The sequence below is a fragment of the Mus pahari genome, chromosome 23, assembly GCF_900095145.1.
Source record: "Mus pahari chromosome 23, PAHARI_EIJ_v1.1, whole genome shotgun sequence".
NCBI classification, from domain to species: Eukaryota; Metazoa; Chordata; class Mammalia; order Rodentia; family Muridae; genus Mus; species Mus pahari.
This window is the reverse complement of record NC_034612.1, coordinates 35,043,714-35,068,316: the sequence shown is the minus strand read 5'-3', so window position 1 is coordinate 35,068,316 and position 24,603 is coordinate 35,043,714. Positions and strand designations below refer to the sequence as shown.

At 45.6% G+C, this 24,603-nt stretch overlaps 1 protein-coding gene across 1 annotated transcript in view; it reads left to right on the top strand.

Moving 5' to 3' along the window:
- Positions 1-24,603, top strand: part of Kpna7 (karyopherin subunit alpha 7) — a 109,973-nt gene that overhangs the window by 81,930 nt on the left and 3,440 nt on the right. Inside the window, exons 5-11 of the mRNA XM_021222693.1 lie at positions 6,504-6,586; positions 7,337-7,605; positions 10,809-10,891; positions 13,577-13,840; positions 17,544-17,777; positions 18,724-18,906; positions 21,613-21,759. Of these exons, the coding sequence (XP_021078352.1) occupies positions 6,504-6,586; positions 7,337-7,605; positions 10,809-10,891; positions 13,577-13,840; positions 17,544-17,777; positions 18,724-18,906; positions 21,613-21,759 (1,263 nt within the window). The remainder of the gene's footprint in view (positions 1-6,503; positions 6,587-7,336; positions 7,606-10,808; positions 10,892-13,576; positions 13,841-17,543; positions 17,778-18,723; positions 18,907-21,612; positions 21,760-24,603) is intronic.

The following is a 24,603-nucleotide window of genomic DNA, read 5'->3' as shown; positions in this document are numbered from 1 at the left end:
TTCCCCAATTTCACTTCTATTATATTTAGTGTTATGGTTTTACATTGAGGTCTTTGATCCACTTGGACTTGAGTTTTGTGCAGGGTGATAAATATGGATCTAGGTTCATTCTTCTCCAGGCAGACATCCACTCAAGACCAGCAGTATTTGCTGAAGACGCTTCCATTTTTCCCATTGTATAGTTTTGGCTTCCTTGTCAAAAATCAAGTGTCTGTAGATGCTTATGTTTAATTCTGGATTTTCAATTCAATTCCATTGATCAACCTGTCTGTTTCATGCCAATATCATATGATTCTCATTAGTCTTCCTCTGTAGTACAGATTGAAGTAGGGATGGTAATCCCTCCTGAAGTGCTTACTGATTGGCTTTCCCGGGTTTTGTTGTTGTTGTTGTTGTTGTTGTTGTTGTTGTTGTTTTGTTCTTTTCAAATGAAGTTGAGTATTGTTCTTTCAAGGTCTGTCAAGAAATGTGATGGTATTTTGGTCTGAATTGTGGTGATTCTGTAGATAGCTGTTGGTAAGATTGCTATTGTCACTGTTATTCCTNCTGATGCATGGGCATGGGAGACCTTTCTGTCTTCTGATATCTTCCTCAAAGTCTTTCTTCAAAGGCTTGAAGTTCTTATCACACAGGCCTTTCACATTCCTGGTTCGAGTTACACCAAGATATTTTATGTTATTTGTGGCAATTGTGAAGGGTGTTGTTTCTTGATTTCCTTCTCTGCCTTCTCATGATTTTTATAATGGAGGGAGGGTTACTGATTTCTTTTTGAGTTAATTTTCTATCCTGCCACATTTTTGAAGATGTTTGTCAGCTGTAAGAGTTCTCTGGTAGCATTCTGGGGATCACTTTTGTATCCTTGCATATCATCTGTGATTAGCAATACTTTTGACTTTTTCCTTTCCAGTTTGTATCCCCTTGATCTCCTTTTGTTGTCTTATTGCTCTAGCTGAAAATTAGCTTACTATATCAAATAAATAGAGAGTGGGCTGCCTTGCCCAGTTCCTGATTTTAATGGAATTACTTTAAGTTTCTCTACATTTAATTCAATGATGGCTATCACCTTTCAATATATTGCCTTTATCGAATTTACATATGGGCCTTGCATCCCTGCTCTCTCCTGGACTTTTATCATGAGCGGGTCTTGGATTTTGTAAAGCCTTTTCAGCATCTACTTAGATGATTATATGTTTTTTTCTTTCAGTTTGTTTATATGTTGGATTTCATTAGTGAATTTTCATGTTGGACCACCCCTCTGTCCCCAGGAAGAAGCCTATTTAATCGTGGCAGATGATGTAGATGTGTTCTTGGAATTGGTTTGGGAGTATTTTGTTGAGTATTTTTTGCATCATTGTTTCTAAGGAAGATTGATTTGGAATTCTCTTTTTTGTTGTTGTTGCGGTTTTGGGTGGTTTAGGTATCAGGGTGACTGTGGTCTCATAGAATGAATTTTGCAATATTCCTTCTGTTTCTATTTTGTGGAAGACTTTGAGAAGTATCAGTATTAGCTCAGCTTTGAATGTCTCATAGAGTTCTGCACTAAATCTGTCTGATCCTGGTTTTTCCCCCCCTTGGGAGACTTTTAATGAGTTCTTCTATTTCCTTAGGGTTTATAGGTCTATTTAAATTGTTTACCTGACCTTCATTTTACTATAAGTAAGTGATATCTATGGAGAAAACTGTCCACTTCATTTAGATTTTCCAATGTTGTGGAGTACAAGGTTTTGAAGGAAGACCTAAGGATTCTTTGCATTTCTTCACTCTCTGTTGTTATGTCTCTCTTTTAATTTCTGATTTGGTTAATTTGGATACTGTCTCTCTGCCTTTTAATTAGTTTGTTTTAGGGTTGATCTATCTTGTTGATTTTCTCAAAGCACCAACTCTTGGTTTTGTTGATTCTTTGAATTGTTCTCTTTTGTTTCTAACTGACTGATTTCTGCCCTGAGGGATTTTTTTTTCTGCCATCTACTCCCCTTGGGTGGGTTTGCTGCTGCTGCTGCTGCTGCTGCTGTTGCTACTGCTGCTGCTGCTGATGATGATGATGATGTTGTTGTTGCTGATGTTTCTGCTGCTGCTGCTGATGATGTTGTTGCTGATGTTTCTGCTGCTGCTGCTGCTGCTGCTTCCACTCCCACTCCTGCTTGTGCTGCTTCTGCTGATCCTGCTTCTTTGGGGTAGCTTTCAGGTGCTATTAAGATGCTAGTATGAGATCTCTCCAATTTNTTTATGAAGGCACTTAGTGCTATGAACTTTGCTCTTAGCAGTGCTTCATTAGGTTCCATAAGTTTGGGTATGTTGTCCCTTCATTTAATTGAATTCTAGAAGTCTTTGAATAATTAGTTAATTAATTAACTATTTAATTACTTCATGTCTTCCCTAACTTANTGGTCACTGAGCCTAGAGTTGTTCAGTNTTCATGNNCTTGTAGATTTTCTGCTGTTTCTGTTGNTGACCTCCAGCTTTAGTCCATGGTGATCTGGTAAGATGGGTTGGGATATTTCAGTTCTCTCTCATCTGTTGAGGCTTGCTTTGTGAGCATATGGTCAATTTTGGAAAGGTTCCCTGAAGTTCTTAGAAAGTACATTGTTCTGTAGGTGTTTGTTAGTTCCGTCTGATTCATAATGTCTGTATGTTTCTTTATTTCTCTACTTAGTTTCTGTCTTGATGCACCTGCTGGTGGTGTGCTGAAATCTCCTGCTATTAATATTGATGTGTGATTTAAGCATTAGTAATGTTTCTTTTACAAATGTGGGTACCCTGGAATTTGGGGCATGAATGTTCAGAATTGAGAGGTCGTGTTGGTGGATTTTTCCTTTGAGTATAAAGTGTCTTTCCTCATCTCTTTTGATGAATTTTGATTTGAAATCTCATTTTTAANACTTTAGAAAGACTACACAAGTCTGCTTCTTGGGTCCATTTGCTTAGAAACCTTTTTTGAGCCCTTTTCTCTGAGGTCATATGTACCTTTGTTGCTGAGGTATGTTCTTATGTGCAGAAAAATAATGCATCCAGTTTTCCCATCCATTCTGTTAGCCTGTGTCTTTTTATTGGAGAATTGAGTCCATTGATGTTTAGAGACATTGCTGGCCAATGATTGTTAATTCCTATCAGTTTTATGTTGGTGGTGGTAGTGAGTGTGTATGTGTGCCTGTGTGTATGTGCTGGCATGCATGCATGTGCATGCACAGGTGTGCTTCCCTTTTTTTTTTTTTTTTTTTTTTTTNATTTTGCTGGTGTGGAGTTATTTATTACCTGTGTTTTCTTAGGTGTAGTTAACCTCTTTGTGTTGGAAGTTTTTTTTTCTAGTGCTTTCTGTAGGGCTAGATTTGTTTAAATTTGATTTTGTCATGGAGTTTGTTTTCTTCATCTACGGTGATTGAAAGGTTTGCTGGGTATGGTAGTCTGAGCTGGCATGCGTGTTCTTTTAGAGACTGTAAGACATCTATCTGCCCAGGCCCTCCTGGTTTTTAGAGTCTCTGTTGAAAAGTCTGGTGTAATTCTGCCTTTATATGTTACTTGGCCTTTTTTCCTTGTAGCTTTTAATATATTTCTCTGTTCTGTACATTTAGTGTTTTGATCATTATGTGGTGGGAGGATTTTTTTTTTTTTTTGGTCCAGTCTATTTGGTTTTCTGTAAGCTTTTTGTATGTTTATTGGCATCTCTTTCTTTAGATTGGGGAAGTTTTATTCTATGGTTTTTGTTGAAATATATCTGGGCTTTAGAGCTGGGAATCTTGTTCTTCTTCTGTTATTCTTAGATTTGCTCTTTTTACAGTGACCCAGAATTCCTGGATGGTTTGTGTCAGCAACTTTTTAGATTTAACATTTTTTTTTGATATATTGATTTCTTTAAATGTATCTTCTACACCTGTTCTCTTCCCTGGGTTTCCCATCTCCAGGATTCCCTCAATTTGTGTTTTCTTTCTTGCCTCTATTTCCGTTTTCATGTTTTGAACACTTTTATTCACTTCCTTCTCTGGTTTGATTGTATTTTCCTGTATTTCTGTAAGGGACTTATTCATTTCCTTTCTAAAGGCCTCTATCATCTTCATGAGACTGGATTTCAGCTCATCTTCGTGGTTTCAGCTGTGTTTGCCATGCTGTCCGGAGCTTGCTGTGGCAGGGTAGTTGGGCTCTGGTGGTGCCATGTTGCCCTGGCTCTTGTTGATTGTGTTCTTACACTGGCCTTTGGCCCTCTGGTTGTCCCTGGTACAGGCAGGCCACTGGGAATGCAGGCAGAGTTGTGGGCCAGAATTAGCGCGCAGGAGCCAGTGTAGTTTGCCTCTGCTGAGTATTCTTGGAAGACACAGTGAGCAAGGGACTGCGGCAGAGTACTACCTGGTTATCCCAGACTTTGGCAGGCCTGGATGGCCCTGATGCCAACAGGCCTCCAGGAATGCAGGAAGAGTTGTAGCCAGCAATGGTGTGCAGGTGACAGGGTGGAGTTCACCACTGCTGGGTGTGCCTAAGGGGACCCAGCCTTCATTTTATTTATCTAAGCACGGGATTGATCTCCTCCATGCTTTTCTGACTTAGTGACCTGGGATCTTCTCGAAGTCTGCCTGGCTTTCACGGGCTTGTCATCTGTTGTCCCCTCTGTTCTCTGAGCCTGCTGCTCACAGTTCTGTTCCTTCTGTGTGCTTTGCTCCTGGTAGTTTTCTCTTTACTTTTATGGATGATGGAGGCTCTAGACATCCTTACTTGCCTTCCTTCTGAGACCTCTGATTGCGCCCGTGTGTCTGCCCGGCTTCCTTCTATCTCTTTCCCTCCTGTCTTTCTTTCCTCCCTCCTGCCTGTCTCCTTCTCTTTCCCTTCCCCTCCTCCACTTGTCTTTCCTCCCTTTCTTTCCCCCTTTTCACTTTTTCTTTTTTTTCCTCTTTTCCTACTTTGCCCCTCCCCATTTCTGTCTTCTGGGAATTGAACCCTGTACCATGTGCATCCAGGGCAAAACTTGATCACTGTGTTATACACCAGCTCTACACTGGAATCTTCTGATGGGAACTGATGCAAAGACACTAAGTGTGACTAGAGAGATGGCTCAGCAGTTAAGAGCACTAACTACTCCTTCAGAGGACCCAGGTTCAATTTCACCACTGACATGGTGCTTCATAACCATCTGTAACTCAAGACCCAGAAGGATTCATAAGTCCTTTTCTGGTTTCTGTGGCAAACAGTACCCAGATACCATGCAGGAAACCACAACCTCCAAAAAAAAAAATAACAAAACCCTATCCATACACATACAAAGAAAACTTTATCAAAGCAGGTGCTAGGCACAGAGGTTATGAGCACTTGCTCATTTTATAGGAAACCCAAATTTGATTCTGGGTACTGTGTCAGGCAGTTTCCAGCCATCAGTAATAACAGCTTCAGAGAGCTCAGAACCTCCAGTCTTGGTGTGCATTTGATATCATGCACATACATACACACACGCCATAGACACACATTTAAAAATAAAAAAATTATTTTTAAAAAGTATTCATTCACTTATTTTTAAAGATTTATTTATTATATACAAGTACACTGAATCTGTCTTCAGACACATCAGAAGAGGGCATCAGATGTCATGACAGATGGTTGTGAGCCACCATGTGATTTCTGGGACTTGAACTCAAGACCTTCAGAAGAGCAATCAGAGCTCTTAAACACTGAGACATCTCCCCAACCCCACCCCCCTTTCTTAAAGAAAGGTACTCAGGGCACCAGGATCACCTTACCCCAAGCGCTGAGACTGTCGGACTTGGATTTATGGCCAGCAAATTCCCTTACTGTAGAGGCCTTAGATGGACTTAAAATAGAGGTGGGTGCATCGTGGACATCGGTTCACATCAAGTGGATAACTAAGTATACTGGCTGGTTTCGTGTCAACTTGACACAGGCTGGAGTTATCACAGAGAAAGGAGCTTCAGTTGGGGAAATGCCTCCATGAGATCCAGCTGTGGGAATTTTCTCAATTAGTGATCAAGGTGGAAGGGCCCTTTTTGGGTGGTGCCATCCCTGTTCTGGTAGTCTTGGGTTCTATAAGAAAGCAAGCTGAGCAAGCCAGGGGAAGCAAGCCAGTTAGTAACATCCCTCCATGGCCTCTGCATCAGCTCCTGCTTCCTGACCTGCCTGAGTTCCAGTCCTGACTTCCTTGGTGATAAACAGCAATGTGGAAGTGTAAGCTGAATAAACCCTTTCCTCCCCAACCTGCTTCTTGATCATGGTGTTTGTGCAGGAATAGAAACCATACCTAAGATACTAAGTAATGTTTATAAATGCCTTATGTTTGTTTCTTATGGTGGTACATTGTTTGTGCTGTTCATTTACTGTGTGCTAGTGTGTAGCCATGTGCACACAGATTCCGGTCCATTGGTAAAGATCACTTTTTTTCACCCTGTGGGTCTCAAACTCCAGTCGTCAGGCTTGTTAGCAAGTGCCTTTGCCCTCAGACCACCTCCTCACTCCTCTCCTTTCTTCTGACAGAGGCTGAATGACTAACCTGAATGTGGTTTTGCTGGCAGGTCAACTTCACTCTGGACGACATCATCCAAGGGGTGAATAGTTCAGACCCAGTCCTGCATTTCCGGGCCACCCAGGCTGCCAGGTACCACAGTGCGGACTCTGGTATTTGTAGTTTTATAGCCAAAAGTGAGCTCCAGGAGCCTGTTGGATTTTCTGGTGCTGGCAAAATGCCCATAAAATGCAGAAAAGTCTAGTTCATCCAAAAGCAGGAAGCAAGCACGTTCAATTGTACTTGAGGGCAACTTAAGAAATGCCTTGTGTTGTCAAGATGAATTGCTCAGTTTACATTGGCCTCTGCAGAGATTTTAGGCCATAGATAATACCTGAAGGGGACAAAGTTGCTTTAGGACTATTGCAAAGACTTACAGAAGTAACAATAGCTCTAGCTAACTCTCTTATCTGGTAGTTAAGGACTGGGGCTTTTACATAGGGATAGAGCCCCTGCCTAGAATTCCCCCGGGTAGGGTTGGGGTGTGGCTCGGTGCAAGAACACTTGCCTAGACTTCCACAGTGAGGGGCTGGGGCTGGGGCTTAGTGGCTGAGCCTCTGCCTAGAATCCCCCAGTGAGGGGCTGGGGCGTGGCTCAGTGGTAGAGCATTTGCCTAGAACCCCCCAGTGAGGGGCTGGGGTGTGGCTCAGTGGTAGAGCCCCTGCCTAGAATCCCCCAGTAAGGGACTGGGGTGAGGGTGAGGCTCAGTGGTAGAGCACCTGCCTGGCATATGAGGCCTTGGGTTTAACTAGTAACATTGGAAAAAAAGCAGATAAGAATGCCAAGAGCATGTTTTCCCACGCATTGTGACTCTCCCCTACTCTTTTTTGTCTCACTGCACAGGGAAATGATATCTCAGGAAAATAACCCTCCTCTCAATTTGATTATTGAGGCTGGGCTCATTCCCAAGCTGGTGGACTTCCTGAAGGCCACACCTCACCCCAAGCTGCAGTTCGAGGCCGCATGGACGCTCACCAACATTGCCTCAGGAACTTCAGAGCAGACCCGAGCTGTTGTGAAAGGGGGTGCCATTCAGCCCCTGATAGAACTCCTCTGTTCCCCACACCTGACGGTGTCTGAGCAGGCAGTGTGGGCCCTTGGGAATATCGCTGGTAAGACACTGTCTTCAGTGTGCATGGGGTGGGGGTGAAGGGGAGGATGGACACAGTGTGCTGGTGGGGGGAGGGTGTCTCTGTTACACTTGATTTCCTGGCACTCGCATCACCCCCAGTGTAAATACCTAGTGCTGGGGAGTGAGCTGCTTCACAGCCCCAAGTCTCAAGGTCAGAGTGGAGGTGGGACCTGATGAGGCAGCAGTGGCGACTGCTAAAGCAGGAAGCAGCGCCGCCGGAGGCTCTGCTCTCTCCAGGACCTACAGCCACTGGCTGGCTTCCAGATCTCAGATAAGCCCAGCTGCGCACAGCTTCGATCCTAACATTGGGGAGGTGGAGGCTGGAGGAGCAAGAATTCAAGGTTAGATCTGAGGCCAGCCTGGGTCCCTGAGAGCCCTGTCTCAAACAACCACAAGGTTCCAGGGTAAAATGTGAGAACCAGATTTGATCCCCGGATAGTATGGTGATGCACACTTGCATCCCCAGCACGTAAGAGACAGAAATGAGAGGGTCATCTTTTTTTTTTTTTTTTTTTTTNCGAGACAGGGTTTCTCTGTGTAGCCCTGGCTGTCCTGGAACTCACTTTGTAGACCAGGCTGGCCTCGAACACAGAAATCCGCCTGCCTCTGCCTCCTGAGTGCTGGGATTAAAGGCGTGCGCCACCATTGCCCGGCTGAGAGAGGGTCATCTTAAGTTCTTAGCCAGCCAAGGCTGCACAGCATGTCCTTGTCTCAAAAAAAAAAAAAAATGACAAAGGAGACCACAGTAATCTGGGTTAAGTAGCATGCGTGAAGTTTCAGATTCCATCCCAACATCTTATAAGCCAGGAAAGGGGCAGCTGCCAGCAGGCTCAGCACTGTTTTGAGACAGTCTCACTCTGTAGCTCTAGCTGGCCTGGAACTTTCTATGTAGTTCAGGCTGGCCTCAGATTCAGTATGTAACCGAGGGTGACCTTGAACTCTTTCTGATCTTCCTGCCTCTAACTTCCAAGTACTGGGATCAGAAGTGCACAATCTCATGCCCAATTTCACCTTGTCCTAGGGACAAAATCCCAGGCCTCCTGCGTGCCAAGCAAATACATCCTGCCCCAGTAGATGAATATGACACGCAAGAAGTCTTGGTTTACACCATTAGCCATCAAGACAATGCCCGAATCACACCTACCTCGGTCTTCTTAAGTTTCCTATTGACCCCCCCCCAAAATACAAAAATCCAACCTCTGTCAAAGAGGCAGCTCTCTGGAAACATTTGCAAACTGGTTGTTTTGCTGTACCGTGTTGGCACATGCCTTTTGTCCTAGCACCTGGGAGGCGGAGGCGGACAGAACTTTTGAGGTTGAGACTAGCCTGATCTTACAGGATGACAGAGACGAAACACTTTGTCTCAAAACCAAAACCAACAAACCAAACCAAACCAAACCAAACCAAACCAAACCATCGCATCTGTGTGGTTGTTCTGCATTCTCTTGACTAGCTCAGGCTTGAAGTCCTTGGAGACCCCAGTGCTGACTCAGGGGGACTATAGCTCCTCTGAACTTAAAAAATTACTAACACTTGGTTAATTTTAATTGTCCAAACCCCAAGGGGTTCAATTGAGCCCCACCCCCCACCCCCAGTCCACTCTGTTAATTTCAGCCTGGAATCTGGGGCTTCTAACTCTTTCCTGCCTTGGATTTTCCCATGCTACATGGGGCATAAAGCATTTACCTCCCAGACCACACTGGGCTTTTCAGGGAAGACATCTCATTTCAACCTCAGAAAACTGTTTCTGTCTCTATCTCTCCATCTATTTACAACTATACTATTGTATATCACCCCCACACTGCCCCACTTTGATTTTTCCCAGGAGATAGATATAGGCTTCTAGAGTCCTGGATTACTTAAGAAGAAACACATGGGCTGGAGAGATGGCTCAGTGGTTAAGAGCACTGACTGCTCTCCCAGAGGTCCTGAGTTCAAATCCCAGCAACCACCTGGTGGCTCACACCTTCTGTAATGGAGTCTGATACCCTCTTCTGGTGCCTCTGAAGAGGGAGTGACAATGTATTAAATAATGCATGCATTAAATAAATAAGAATAGACACATACTTCAAGGGCCTAAGACATTTTTGTTTCGTTTTTGAGTCATGTCCTCATGTAGCACAGGTTGGCTTTATACACAAAGCAAAGAATGACCTTGACCTTCTGGTTCTCTTGCCAGTGCTGAGCCTATATATATATATATATATGGATAAAATTGCTAATGGCTGGTCTCCCTGCCTCTGTGTGTGAACCCAGAGATTTTTCTGAGTTGCCTATGGAAGTGAACGACCCTTGCCAACATTCTTTGGGGGAAATAAAGTGTTCTCTACCAAACTCCGTCTTTGGAGAGTCATGGTATGAACTGCAGCTATAGTGTTTAGAATCAACTGACAGCCTAGGCCAAGTTGGCTGGCCTCCTTCTGTGTCCGTGACCTCTGCTCAGAACAACTGTGGCTGTGCAGTGCCTGCTTGTGGCATGAGTACCCACCAGCCACCTAGGAATACCAGGAACTAGTATATAGCCATTCTTACTATGTGCCAGATACTCTAAACTGAGTTTTAGTCTATCATCCTTTGTATAAACTTTTTAAAAGTATATGTATTCATTTGAGGTGGGCGTGGGGACTGTTCACATGCTCAAATGTCTCTGGAGAACAATCTTTAGGAACTGGTTCTCCCTGCCATCTTGTGGGTCCTAGGAATTGGATTCAAGTCATCGGGATTCATTGCAAGTGCCTTTACCCACTAAGCTGTCTAATTGGATCACATATAAACTTTTTAACAAGTTTTCTTACATGTATCTATGTGTCTGGTATTGGTATGTGACTACAGGTGCCCACTGAAGCCAGAAGAGAAAGCCAGATCTCCCTGGAGGTGTAATTATAGGCAATTGTGAGCTGACATGGGCAATGTATCTGAGAACCCAACTCAGATACGTTGCAAGAGCAGTATGTACCTTTAACCACTCTCCAGCCCCATTATATATACACTTTCAGAGTTAGACACTCAATTTGAGTTTCTCCTTGCCCAGTTTTTGAGGAAGGTGGATTGAGATGTAGTCCTGGCTGGCTTGTGGATCTGGCTGGCCTTGAGCTCAGAGAGATGAACTTGCCTCTGCTCCCTGAATGCTGGCTCAAAGGTGTGTGCCTGGGTCTCTGTTCTCACGCGCTCTTCCATTTGTAGGAGACTGCGCAGAATTCAGAGACCACATCATTTCCAATAATGCCATCCCGCACCTGATCAACGTTATTTCAAAAGGCATACCAGTGAGTATATTTATTGATTCATTTACTTATTCACTTATTGCATTTCACTTGCTCTCTCTCTCTCTCTCTCTCTCTCTCTCTCTCTCTCTGTGTGTGTGTGTGTGTGTGTGTGTGTGTATGTGTGGGTGTGTATGTGTGTATGTGTGTGTGTGTACATTGAACTCAGGTTGTCACAGTTGTCAACAAGTGTCTTTACCTGTTAAGCCATCTTGCTGGTCCGATGATGATGATGATAATGATGATGATGACGATTCCTCCTCCTCCTCTTCCTCCTCCTCCTCCTCCTCCTCCTCTTTCCCCTCCTCTTCCTCCTCCTCTTCCTGCTTCTCCTCTTCCCCTTTCTTCTTCCTCTTCCTATCTTTTTTTCCTCTTCTTCCTCTTCTTCTTTTTCTCCTCCTGCTCTTCCCCAGACCTCCTCCCCCTCATCCTCTTTGGTAGATTCTCATAAATTCATGCCAGGCCTCAGACTCACTTAGTACTCAGGGATCACCTTGAACTTCTGATCTCCCTGCCTCTATCTCATCTTACCAGTAGTCGGACTGTAGGTGTTCACCACCACAGCCATGTTTGTGTGGTAGTGAGGATGGGACCTAGGGCTTTGTTCAAGCTAGGCAAGCACTCTCCCAACTAAGCCATGTGTCTAGCCCAAGAGAACACTTGGATACTCACAAAAGAACTGTGTGAGGCAAGAGACTAAAAACCGTCATGGGGTGACTATGGAAAGCATTGCCAATCCCTGACTGAGACTAGGAAGAGGGCCTGGGATAAGGCCCTGGAGCCTCCAGTGTTCCACATCAGGTAGGAAGCTGGCCATGGTGCTATTCACACATGATCCCAGCATTCACAAAACTTCAGCAGAAGGATGACAATCTCAGAGTGAACCTGAAGGTCTGCCTGCAGCTGCATAGGGAACCATGCCTCATCTACTCTGAAAAATAGGAGGGGGGTCGTGGCTAAAGAGTTGTCAAGGGAAGATTAGATGGGTGGGATTGATAGTCTCAGGTCCTGCTTCCACACCGACCACAGGGATCCCTAGAGCAGACTATTTAGGAGAGAAGGTGGAAAGACCCACGGGCAGAGCAGAAAAATGACTTTTTTGAGAAGTGGGGTGGTTTCCTGTGTCGTCTGGTCCATCCTGGAACTCACTCTGTAGACCAAGCTGGCCTCAACTCAGAGATCAGCCTGTGTGTGCCTCCCATGTTCTGAGATTAAAGATGTGTGCCACCATCGCCTGGCCTGAAGAATGACCTTAAGAGATCAGAGATGGCTGAGCTTGGGGCTTAGGCTTAAGCAGGAGGATTGTCAAGAGTTTGAGGCCTGGGATGCCAAAATGGATCAAAGGATGAAGGTGCTTGCTGCCAAGCCTGAGGACCTTAATTCAACCCTTAGAATTCACACAGTAAGAGGAGAGAGCAGACTCCGGCAAGACTCCATGGCACAAACATACTCACATACATAAATATAATTTTTAAAAAATTTAAAGCTTCCTGGGCTGTATGGTAAAAAGCCTTTTCTCAAAAGAAACAAAACAAAGAAAGAAAGAATAAAAGGAAGGAAGGAAGGAAGGAAGGAAGGAAGGAAGGAAGGAAGGAAGGAAGAAAAAAGGAGGGAAAGAAGACAGGTGTGCCTGGACTTAATGGAGCAGGACTGAAATCTCTGCTACTTAGAAGGCTGAGGCAGGATATCTCAAGTTCAAGGCCAGCTTAGTCAATTTAGCAGTACCAGGTTTCAAAATAAAAAATAAAAAAGACTAGAGATGAAACTGGAGAGGTGGCTCAGGGGTCAACAACACCTGCCACTCTTTCAGAGGACCTGAATTCAGTTCCCAGCAGTCCCTCTAGGTGGCTTAGTGATAGTCTAGGTGATAGTCTGTAACTCTAAATCCAGGGAATCTACTGCCCTCTCCTGGCCTCCACAGGCACATGGCATATATACACACATATATACACAAATAAAAATATTTTTTCAATAGAATAAGGATGTTGCTCAGTGGTAGATGATTGAGTACCATGCAAAGAGACCCTGGGCTTAATTGTTCTCTATCTATCCATCTATGATCTATCTATCAATCAATCATCTACCTATCTCATATATCATATATGATATATCTGATATATACAGCAAGTATATATAGAAAATATATGTATAGCAAATACATGTGTATATAATATGTATATACACACATATACATACATATATATGTATATGTGTATATATATATATATATATATATAGAGAGAGAGAGAGAGAGAGAGAGAGAGAGAGAGAGAGAGAGAGCACCTGCTCTTGTGTAGGACCTGAGATGGCAGATGCCTGTAACTCCAGCTCCAGGGACCAGTATTCCATCCCATCTCCTGCCCTTCATGAGCATGTGTACACACATGTCCATACCCAAGCACGGACATTCGACTATATATGTAAATAAAGAGAGCATCTTAAAATGATTAAGGCATCCATTGAGCAGAGTGGGTTAAGGCATCCTGAAGCATACAAGGCACACATCATATGGTATTTGCATATTTAAATATAAAGTTCATTGTACTTGTCCCTGACAGATATCACTGCCTCGAAGGAGCTCTTTTGATGCTCAACAGCTTTGGTCGGCACTAATCAATAAATAGTATGGAAGGGGATGGGAAGGGACGACCACCATTTACATTCTGTCTCCTTTGTACCCTGTCATAGATCACATTTCTTCGGAACATCTCATGGACTTTGTCCAACTTATGCCGAAACAAAGATCCATATCCCAGTGAGAGCGCCGTGAGGCAGATGCTACCTACACTCTGTCAGTTCCTGCTGCATCACGATAACGAGATCCTCGCAGATACCTGCTGGGCCCTGTCCTACCTGACTGAGGGCGGCAAAGAGTACATCCATCATGTCGTGACCACCGGCATCCTGCCCAGGCTTGTAGAGCTTATGACCAGCTCGGAACTCAGCGTCTTGGTAAATGTCATCCGTCCCACACGCCTTTGCGTCATCCTGTCCCATACGCCTTTGCGTCATCCCGCCCCACACGCCTTTGCGTCATCCCGCCCCACACGCCTTTGCAAGAGGCTGCTTCAGGTTAGAGCGTGTGGGTGCTGTGACTGCGGCTCAGTTAGGAGCGTGCTTTCCTCGCATCCACGGAGCCCTGGTTCCATCCCCACACCATGTAAACTGTGCACAGTGGAGCATGCCTATAATCTCAGCACCAGGGAGATTATAATTCAAGGTCATGTTTGGCTGCCAGTGAGTCCAAGGCTCTCCTGAGCTATGTGACATCATGTCTCAGAAAACAAGACAGGTCTACGGAATCAGTCTCATCTCTACCTCCCTCCCTCCCCAGCTCTTCCTGCCAGCTCTACTCCACCGGATTCCCAGTTTGTCTCCTGTAAGTCTCAGCTCTCCGAGGCGCTCTAACCAAGCTCCTAGATCTGCTTCCATCTCAGACCCTAGTGGGTGGTTCAGATCTTAGGTTTTCTCCACCCGACAGCCAGAAAGGCAGCCAGTGAAACGTTTAAACCCCTACCACCCAGGAATCTTTCCTACACATTTTCCTACTGTCCTGCGGATTTTAATTTCAACTAATTGGTTTATTTTCTTTCCCTCCTTCTCTGCCCTGTGCATGTATGTGTTTGTCTGTGCCCTGTCTGTTTGACTGTCTCTCTGTGTGGGTCTGTGTTTATATGAGAGGCAGAGAGATGAAGATGGACTGAGATGGAGACACAGAAAGGAGGAGACACAGAGAGAGAGGGAGACACAGACATTAGAGAGAGAGAATCAGACAAGCACACAGAGAAACAAACACATATAATATATTATATTATATAACATATAATATATTATATAATATAGTATATTTTATATATATATTATATAGTATATTATATATATATATATATATATATATAGAGAGAGAGAGAGAGAGAGAGAGAGAGAGAGACAACAGACAGACACAGAGAAACAGATAGACAAAGTCAGAGATAGATAAACAAAGACAGAGATAGATACAGAGAAAAAGACAAACGGGGCATGCAGACAGACAGTGGCATACAGACAGACAGTGAAATAGACAGACGGATCCATGTTGACAAATGAGCACACACACACACACACACACACACACACACACACACACACACGATGACAGAGAAAGACAAACAAAAAGAAATAGATGAGCGAGAGACAGAGGCTGGCACACAGAGACAGAGACAGACATACACAGACAGAGAGGTTGGCACACACAGACAGAGAGACAGACATATATACAGATAGACACAGAAGCACAGAGAGAGGAAGACACCAAAGGAAACACACAGACAACACCACAGTCAAAGCACACAGACAGGGCATCACTGTGTAGTCCTGGTTGGTCTGGACTTTATATGTAGACTTGGCATCAAACACACAGAGACCTACCTTTCTCTGCTTCTTGAGTGTGGGAACTAAAGGCACCTGCCACTGTGCCTGGCATATACAAACTATATACTGTAAGTAAAACATATATAATATGTAAGAAATGTCTGATGTAGCCCAAACTGGCCTGGATCTCAATCTGCAGCAGATAGCCTCAGACTCTTAGTCCCTCTGCTTCTGCCCCCAGTGCTGGCACCGTAGGCTCACACCCCTGTGTCTGGCTCTAGTCTAGCTCGACCTCTCTCAGTCACGATCCTTTCACGGCATCATGTTCAGCTTTAGAGGCCATCTTTTCTGAGATCACCATAGCATTTTTTTTTTTCAGATGTCAAATTGAGTTTGGCGACTGAACTTGAGGGCAGGGAGAGGGAAGAGTATCAGGGGACAGGTAGCCAGGTCCAGTGTCACATGCATGTAATTGCGCGTAGGAGGCTGAGAGAGAAGGATAGCAATGGGGCTAGCATGGGCTCCATAAGAAGACTCTGTCTTTAAAAAGGCAACTTTAGGCCGGGCGTGGTGGCGCACGCCTTTAATCCCAGCACTCGGGAGGCAGAGGCAGGCAGATTTCTGAGTTCGAGGCCAGCCTGGTCTACAGAGTGAGTTCCAGGACAGCCAGGGCTACACAGAGAAACCCTGTCTCGAAAAACCAAAAAAAAACCAAAAAAAAAAAAAAAAAAGGCAACTTTAAACATGTAAACATTAATTATATGGGGGGGGGGTGAGCGTGTGCCATGATGCATGTGTGGAGGCCAGAGGACTACTTGGAGGAGCTGACCCTCTCCTACCCCCATGTGGGCCCCGGAAATTGAATTCGGGTCAGCCTGAGATTACAGGCACCTTTACCTACTGAACCATCTCACCTCCCCAAGGAATCAACTTTTTTAAAAAGGAAATTGTTTATTTATTGTATGTATGTGAGTACTCTATCTGCATATATACCTGCATTCCAGAAGAGAACATCGGATCCCATTTCAGATGGTTGTGAGCCACCATGCGGTTGCTGGGAGTTAAACTCAGGACCCCTGGAAGAGAAGCCAGTGTTCTTAACCGCTGAGTCATCTCTCCAGTCCCTGGAATCGACTTTTAATAGAAGTGCTGAGGCCCAGTTGGTATTATCTGGACTAGGCTGTGGTGACACACAAACCTGTCACATGAGTGGGAAGTACTTAGCCTGATAATGATGAAAGTCTAGCGCTCTCCTAGCCTTCATGGGGGGGGGGGGCACTTCAGTACAAAGAAATCCAAATCAATGGACAGTCAGCTCTCCTGGGATGCTGGTTGCCTTAAGCTCTATCATAAGCCCACCCTTGGGACCCACAGAGGGGCTGGTGAACACGTCAAGAGAAGCAGCCCCTGGGTACTCCTTGGCTCCAATCAAATATCTGGCAGAAGCCTGGAGCCAGCATGGATATGAATACAGACGCCATAATCAGCTTCTCTTCCCCCCCCCCCCGTTGGGAATTTAGTGAGGTGGGCGTGTAGTGCCCACATGCAATCCTAGCAGAGGTTGACAAAGGATTGTGAGTTCAAGGTCAGGCTAAGGATGTTGCTCATTGGTAAGCATGCTCCCCTAGGATTTAGGAAGCCCTGGGTTCCATTCCCAGTTCTGTAGAAACAAATCAGGTAGAGCCCGCCTGTCCTCCCTGCAGGAGGCAGGAGGACCAGGATGGTCAAGGTCATCCTCGGCTACATAGATGGGTGTGGGTGGAGACCTTGTCTCAGAAACACAAAAGTTGGAAGGATCAAAAGCTCAATGTCCTTGGCTACATAATGAATTCAAGACCAGCTTGGGCTATATGAGAAGCTCTCAAACAAAAAACAGGACAGCAGAATGTTTTCTTGTTTTAGACAGAGTCTCATGTAGCCCAGGCTAACCTTAAATTCAATATGTAGCCAAGAGGGCTCTCCGGGACCACCTGACATCTCCTCCAGTCTACAGGGATTGCAGGTGCATGGTGCATGCCATACCAGGCTTATACACAGAACTTCATACATGCCAGGCAAGCACTCTTCTGAAAGCCACATGCCTGGCCCCTAATGTACCATCATTTCCTAATAAAAGTGCCCCTTGTCTACCCTCCATGACCAGGAGCAGTGAGCTAGCACTTGAAACCCTAAAAGCACCTATGGGTGTGCTGACCAAATAAAACACTACAAACTTGCACACATCTTTCTACATCGCACTCGGTGTGTGACTCAACTATAGGGTGACAGATTTGCAATCCTTAGACACCTTTCTTTGTCCTCCCAGATCCCTTGTCTCCACACCATAGGCAACATTGTGGCGGGAACAGATGAACAGACCCAAATGGCTATCGATGCTGGCATGCTGAAGGTGTTGGGCCAGGTTCTGAAGCACCCGAAGTCTTCCATCCAGGTGCTAGCCGCCTGGACTATGAGCAACGTGGCCGCTGGGCCCAGACACCACGTGGAACAGCTGATTCTGTGTAACTTGATGCCGGTCTTGGTAGACCTACTAAGGAATGTAAGTGGCAGGGCTGGGAAGTGAGTGTGTAAAGTATCTGTTGTACAAGCGTGAGGACTTGAGTTCAAGCCCCAGCATCCACAGGAAACAAAGGAGGGAAGCGGGATAATCAGGAGTTCAAGGTCAGCCTTGGCAACAATGTGTGTGTAAAGCCAGTCTGAGCTACATAAGACCCTGTCTAAGAAAGGAGAGAGAAAAAGACAAATCTCAGATGGGAGTCAGGCAGCCTACTTTGTGACTTCTCTCTGGGGTTGTATTCTGATCAAGAATTGAAGGCGGTGTGTTAGGTCACTGGACATGAATTTCACATGTACACTCAGGTCTTACCAGTTGATCAAGACCAGGTCTGGTAGCACACACCGGTAATCTCAACCCTCAGGAGGTTATTACAACAGGATGGCAAACTGAGGGTCTGTCTAGGGTAATACTGAGTCCCAGGGTAGTGTGGGCTATAGAGTAAAACCCTGTTTTTAAGAATTCTTTATTTTATTTTATATATAGGAGTACACTGTAGCTGCCTTCAGAGGAGGGTATTGGATCCCATTACAGATGGTTGTGAGTCACCATGTGGTTGCTGGGAATTGAACTCAGGACTGTGGAAGAGCACTCAGTGCCCTTAACCACTGAACCATCTCTTCAGCCCCCAAACAAAAAGACTGGGCATGTGGCCCAGTTGTCACAGTGCTTGCCTGCCACACAAAGCCCTGGGGCTGGTGACCAGCACTGCATAGACCAGGCACTGTGGTCTCATCCATAAAGGTGGCGTTTGGGGAGTAGAGGTAGGAGAGCCAGAAGTTCAAGGTCCCCTCATCTCCATAGCAAGTTGGGGGCCAGCCTGGTCTACATTGAGAGCCTGTCTCAAAACTATACAAAACCAACAATAAGTGAATGAGGTCAGCATCCCCTGGGCTCTGGAAGTAACATGAACCTCTCTCTGTCTTCGCAGGCAGAATTAAAAGTCCAGAAGGAGGTGGTGTGCACCTTGGTTAACATTGCCACCGGAGCCTCTCAGGGCCAGCTGACTCTGCTTGCCCACTCAGGAGTCTTGGAGCCAATGCTGAATCTGCTTGCTGCCCCAGACATGGAAGTTGTCATCATCGTCCTTGACATCATTTCTTATCTCCTCCAGGTGAGCTGTTCCAACTGAAAGCAGTGAGTGTGCTCCCTCATAGCAGGGTGGAGACGGGGGGGGGGGGCACCTACGGGCTCAGTGAGTGAGGGTATTGCCACCAAGCTGATCCATGTGGAACTGACTCCTACAAGTTGTCTGACATCTACATGCATGCAATGGAACATGTGTTGATACACACACGTGGTGTGAGAGAGAAGATGAATGTTAAAAAAAAAAAAAAAGTAACCCAGCCGGGCAGTGGTGGCACACGCCTTTGATCCCAGCACTTGGGAGGCAGAGGCAGGCAGATTTCTGAGTTCGAGGCCAGCTTGGTCTACAGAGTGAGTTCCAGGACAGCCAGGGCTACACAGAGAAACCCTGTCTCGAAAACAAACAAACAAACAAAAAACAAAACAAAAAAGTAACCCAAGTAGGTGGGGCTGAGGTGTAACTCATGTGGCAGTAACTGTCCCCAGTGTGTGTGAAGCCCTGGTTTCCATCCCCAGAATCACATAATGCAGGCGTGCAAAGACACGCCCATAACCCCAGAACTCGGAGGCAGAAGGAGAAGGCTCAGGAATTGAAGGTCCTCTGCAGCCATATGGCAAGTTAGTGCTAGCCTGGGTTACGTGAGACTCTGAATGAATGAATCCTGAGGATTCTTGAGCCATTCTTCCTACACTCCCTACATCCTGTGGGTAACACAACGCACTCAAGAAGAGGACTCCAAGCCAGGTTTGGCAGTGTATACCTGTCGCCCTAGGACCCAAGAGAGGAGACAGGAGGTCATGGGTTTGAAGGCAGCCTGGGCTAAGTAGTATTTTGAGGCCAGCCTGGGCTATGCAATCTATGAAGAAATTGTATATTGGTGTGTCAGGTGGAGGAGGCACCACTCAGAGTGGGGAGTGGCTGCTGTCACACCTGTGGTGCTCAGGGAAGGGAGTATTCTCTCAGAGTGAGGAGTGAGCATGTGGAGAAATATCGTAGGCAAAGGAATAATCAGGAGAGACGTAAGTAGCATAGACGTAAGGGCAAGTGGTTGGAAGGTGGAGGGAGAGTGAAAAGGGCTGAGGTCTGGGATAGGCAAGCGGAGAAACCCACCGAAGCTTCGCAACAGAACAAAAGAGCCAAGGGTTGGGTTGTTTCAGCTGTGTGGCTGTGTATCTGTATGTGGATATGTACGTGTGAGTAAAGGTGCCAACCGAGGCCAGAGGCATCAGATTCCCCTGGACTGGAGTGGCAGGTGGTTCTGAGCCCCCTGATGTGTGTGGGAATCCACCTCACGTAGGATCACCTCAGTAGGAGGCATTTGTGCTCTTAACCGCTGAGCCATCTCTCCAGACACATTTTTGTTTTTGATGTTTTTCCTTTTGAGATTTGACACAGGCTCTCCCTACATAACTTACACTGAACACACGGTCTCCCTGTATGACTTACATGGAACACATGGTAATACGTGAGCTTCCTGAGACCTCTGACATGCCGAGATTAGAGTCACGCCTCGCCATGCCCACTTCTGCATCAGATTCATTTTAAAAGATTGGTTTACTTCTATTTTATCCGAATGGGTATTTTGCCTGCATGTATGTCTGTCTGTACACCACATGAATGCAGGGCCGCAGGGACCAGAAGAGGTCATGGAATCCTCTGGCACTGGAATTAGAGATAGCTGTGGGCTATCTTGTGGGAGCTGGGGACTGAACCTGTGTCCTTTGGAAAAATGCCCTTAGCCACAGATCCATTTCTCCAGCCTCCCTATATCAATTGTTTAAGATCTAGTAAACCACCAGGGGTTAAATTCATAGAAGAAAGACAGGCCTGGATTGGAAAGTACCATAAATCGTTCCTGAGTGGCACTGTGCCCGGACAAGATAACGTCATTCCCCAAGGACCGTCAGGACAAAGGTGAAGAGAGAAATGTTATGCGCTGATACCGTGGATTACTTTAATGACTGTGCTGGATGGACTTGTCAGACCAACACTTGGGGAGGTGGAGGTAGGAGGACCAGGGATCGAGTTCAGCTACAGAGCCACGTTCAAGGATGGCCTAGGCTGCTTAAGACCCTGTCTCGGCAGTTCCTAGAGTCCTGTAATGTTCATCTAGGCTTTGATGTTTATTAAATGCTTTCTTACTTTGAATTCTTTGGTGCTTTGGACAAATGCCTTTTTGGATTTATTACATTAATATCCTATAATGTTGGATATATTTTTAGTAAAAAAAAAAAAAAAAAAAAGGTGAATGACTGTGTGAACAAGTAAACCCACCAGTGAATTCATGAATGTATTTGTGAGTGAATGAATTCCTGGGTGATTTTGTGAATGAATGAATTAGCAGATGCATTCCTGGGCAAATGGATTCCTGGGTGATTTTGTGAATGAGTGAGTGAATTCATGGGTGATTGTTGTGAATGAAAGAATTTGTAGATGATTTTGTGAATGACTAAAGGCAGGGGTGGATTTTGTGAATAAATGCACGCAAGCATGATTGAGGAAATGAATTAATGACAAGAGAGGAGGAAGATCTTGACATTTCCAATGGGTCTGTGACCTTTCCTCCTGGATCAGGTCTGCCTCTAACTAAAACAGCCCTCTTAAGGCTGGCCAACTGAAGTTCCATGTGCATGCATGCGCATGAGCACACACACACACACACACACACACACACACTACCCAAGCACACTCTGGGTCTCACTGTCTCTTTGCTGGCTTCTCATCCATCTTCAGCATATAGACAATCTACAAGAGAAGAAAAGTCTGTATTTTCTGATAGAAAAAGTTGGTGGCTTTGAAAAAATTGAGTCTTTACAGCACCACCACAACATTTCCATCAGCAATAGTGCCATGGACATCATTGAAAAATACTTAAGTGAGGTGAGTAGGGAATCCCTTGTGTTGCGGGGCTGGCTCTTGGTGGCCGTGGGCCGGCTCTTGGTGGCCGTGGACTGGCTCTTGGTGGCCGTGCTTCCATCGTTATCCTGTCAACCTGGCTATCAGGCAGGCTGAGCCCACACCCTCCTGTGATTTTTAGCCGGCTGCCTCCTGGTCCCGGTCTACAGGTGGCCTTTGAGTATCAGGAAGCTTCTCTGGGAGCTGGGGCGTGGCTCAGATGATCCAGCGCTTGCTATGCAAGTGTGAGGACCTGAATTTGAGCCCATGTGAGAAACCCAGGCATGTTGATCCACGTTTAGAATCCCAGTTCTGGGTGAGCAAGGATGTTTGACCCAGTGCTTAGCCAGTCTAGCTTAACAGATCCCAATCCAGGGAGAGATGCAAAGCAAAATAAAACACAATGCAGAGATGTCAGCAAGATGGATCCATGGTGTCTTAGTCAAGGTCTCCATTGCTTCAATGAAACACAGTGACCAAAAGCAGGTTGGGGAGGAAAGGGTTAATTAGGCTTACACTTCCACATCACTGTTTGCTACTGACAGAAGTCAGCACAGGAATTCAACCATGGGAGGGACCTGGAGGCAGGAGCTGACAGGATTGCCTTCAGGCCCATCTTAGAGAGGCAATTTCTCTTTCTTTCTTTCTTTCTTTCTTTCTTTCTTTCTTTCTTTCTTTCTTTCTTTCTTTCTTTCTTTCTTTCTTTCTTTCTTTCTTTCTTTCTTTCTTTCTTTCTTTCTTTCTTTCTTTCTTTCTTTCTTTCTTTCTTTCTTTCTTTCTTTTATTTTCTATTGCTTGCTTGCTTGCCAGCTTACTTGACTGTGAGTGCTCTGTCTGCATGTACACCTGCAGGCCAGAAGAGGGCATCAGATCCCTTTATATATAGATGGTCATGAGCCACCATGTGGTTTCTGGGAATTGAGTCGGGACCTGTGGAAAATCAACAGCCAGTGCTCTTAGCTGCTGAGCCCCCTCACCAGCCCCTAGAGACATTTTCTTAATTAAGGTTCCCTCCTCTCGAATGATTACTAGCCTGTGTCGAGTTGATACAAGAATATCCCCAATGTCTGTATAAAGGTACTCCATGTCAGGCTCCAGGACTGGCGTCCCTGGGACCCACGTGGTAAGAGAATCATGACTCCTGCCAATTGTCCCTAACCTCATGCACAAGGTGAGTGCGTGCACGCACGCACGCGCACACACACACTGTTCAAACAACATGAATAGCTCCTATGGAATGACAAGTGAGGTTGACCTTTGCCTTCCTAGAGCACACAAATCCAGTCTACACCCATGGGAGCTTATCTCTTGGTTTCTGGTTTTAAACTGTCTTTCCCTTGCCTCTCTCTCTCTCTCTCTCTCTCTCTCTCTCTTTTCTTTTAAGCAGGGGAATGGGAGTGGAAGGAACAAAGGACAATACTCTAAAGAGATTTTTCTATCTAAGAATGCAAACAAAGCCATCTGGCCCAGCTTTCGGGGAAACCATTTCAACACTACATTTTGTCTCTTTCTAGAACACATAAGTTTGTGAATGAGTTACTCCATAAAATGGCTGCTTTGTCTGTGGCCCGGGGAAGTAGAGATCAGATAAAGGTTTCCATAAAGGTCTATCCAGTGGTAGGATATGAATAACATAAAGTTTACCAGGTGACCATTTCGCTGGGGGAGATGACGCAGAACTGTAACCCCAGCACTCAGGAAGTAAAAGCTGGGAAGGTCAGGAGTTCAAGGCTATCCTCAAGTGCATCGGGAATTCAAGGCAGTGGAGACTTCGAAGACATACTTAGTTGGTGACGTGTTTGCCAGACAAGCATGAGGGCCAAGGCTTGTAATCCAACATCCATGTAAAAATCTGGGCATGGCCTAGGCACCTGGAATCCCACTGTTTGGAAGACAGAGATGGGGGCTTGATGACTTTCCAGTCTATCCAAACTGGAGGGCTCCAGATTTAGTGAGAGACCCTCCCTCTCAAAAGACGAAGGTGGAGCGTGATTGAGGAAGACACCAGAAGTCAACTTCCGGCCCCTGTACACATGGGTGCACATTCTGCACATGCGCACAGATCTCATTTGATTCCTCTTCCTTGAGGTCCTGAGACAGTGCAAACGCGTAGCGACAGACAGTAGAGGACCGAGGCTGGGCGGAGTGGGCCGAGTGGGAGATAGGCGTTGGTGTGAGTGAGGACAGAGCTTCAGTTTGGGAAGATGGAGAGGGAGAGCCGTGATGGGGTCACAGCACACGTGTTCTCAATGGCAGCCAAGTCTGCTTAAAAATCCACAAGATGGAACTGGTGAAATGGCTCGGGGTGTAAAGGTGCTTGCTTCCTAATCTGAGGGTCTGAGTTCAGTTCTCAGGACCTAATTAGTGCAAGAGAGCCAACTGCCACAAAGTGTCCTCTAACTCATCCAAACACGCTATGGAATGTGTACATGTGTGCATTCTCTCTCTCTCTCTCTCTCTCTCTCTCTCTCTCTCTCTCTCTCTCTCTCTCTCTCTCTTCTTCTACTAAGAATAGCCTCCAGAGCCTTGCTCAAGCTGGTCAAGCACTCTTTCTAGCACTAAGCTATATCAAAGCCCTTGTAGTGTTATTCATTTTTAGAAGAGTTAGTCAATGCCGGGCAATGGTGGCACACACCTTTAATCCCAGCACTTGGGAGGCAGAGGCAGGCAGATTTCTGAGTTCAAGGCCAGCCTGGACTACAGAGTGAGTCCCAGGACAGCCAGAGCTACACAGAGAAACCCTGTCTCAAAAAATGAAGAAGAAGAAGAAGAAGAAGAAGAAGAAGAAGAAGAAGAAGAAGAAGAAGAAGAAGAAGAAGAAGAAGAAGA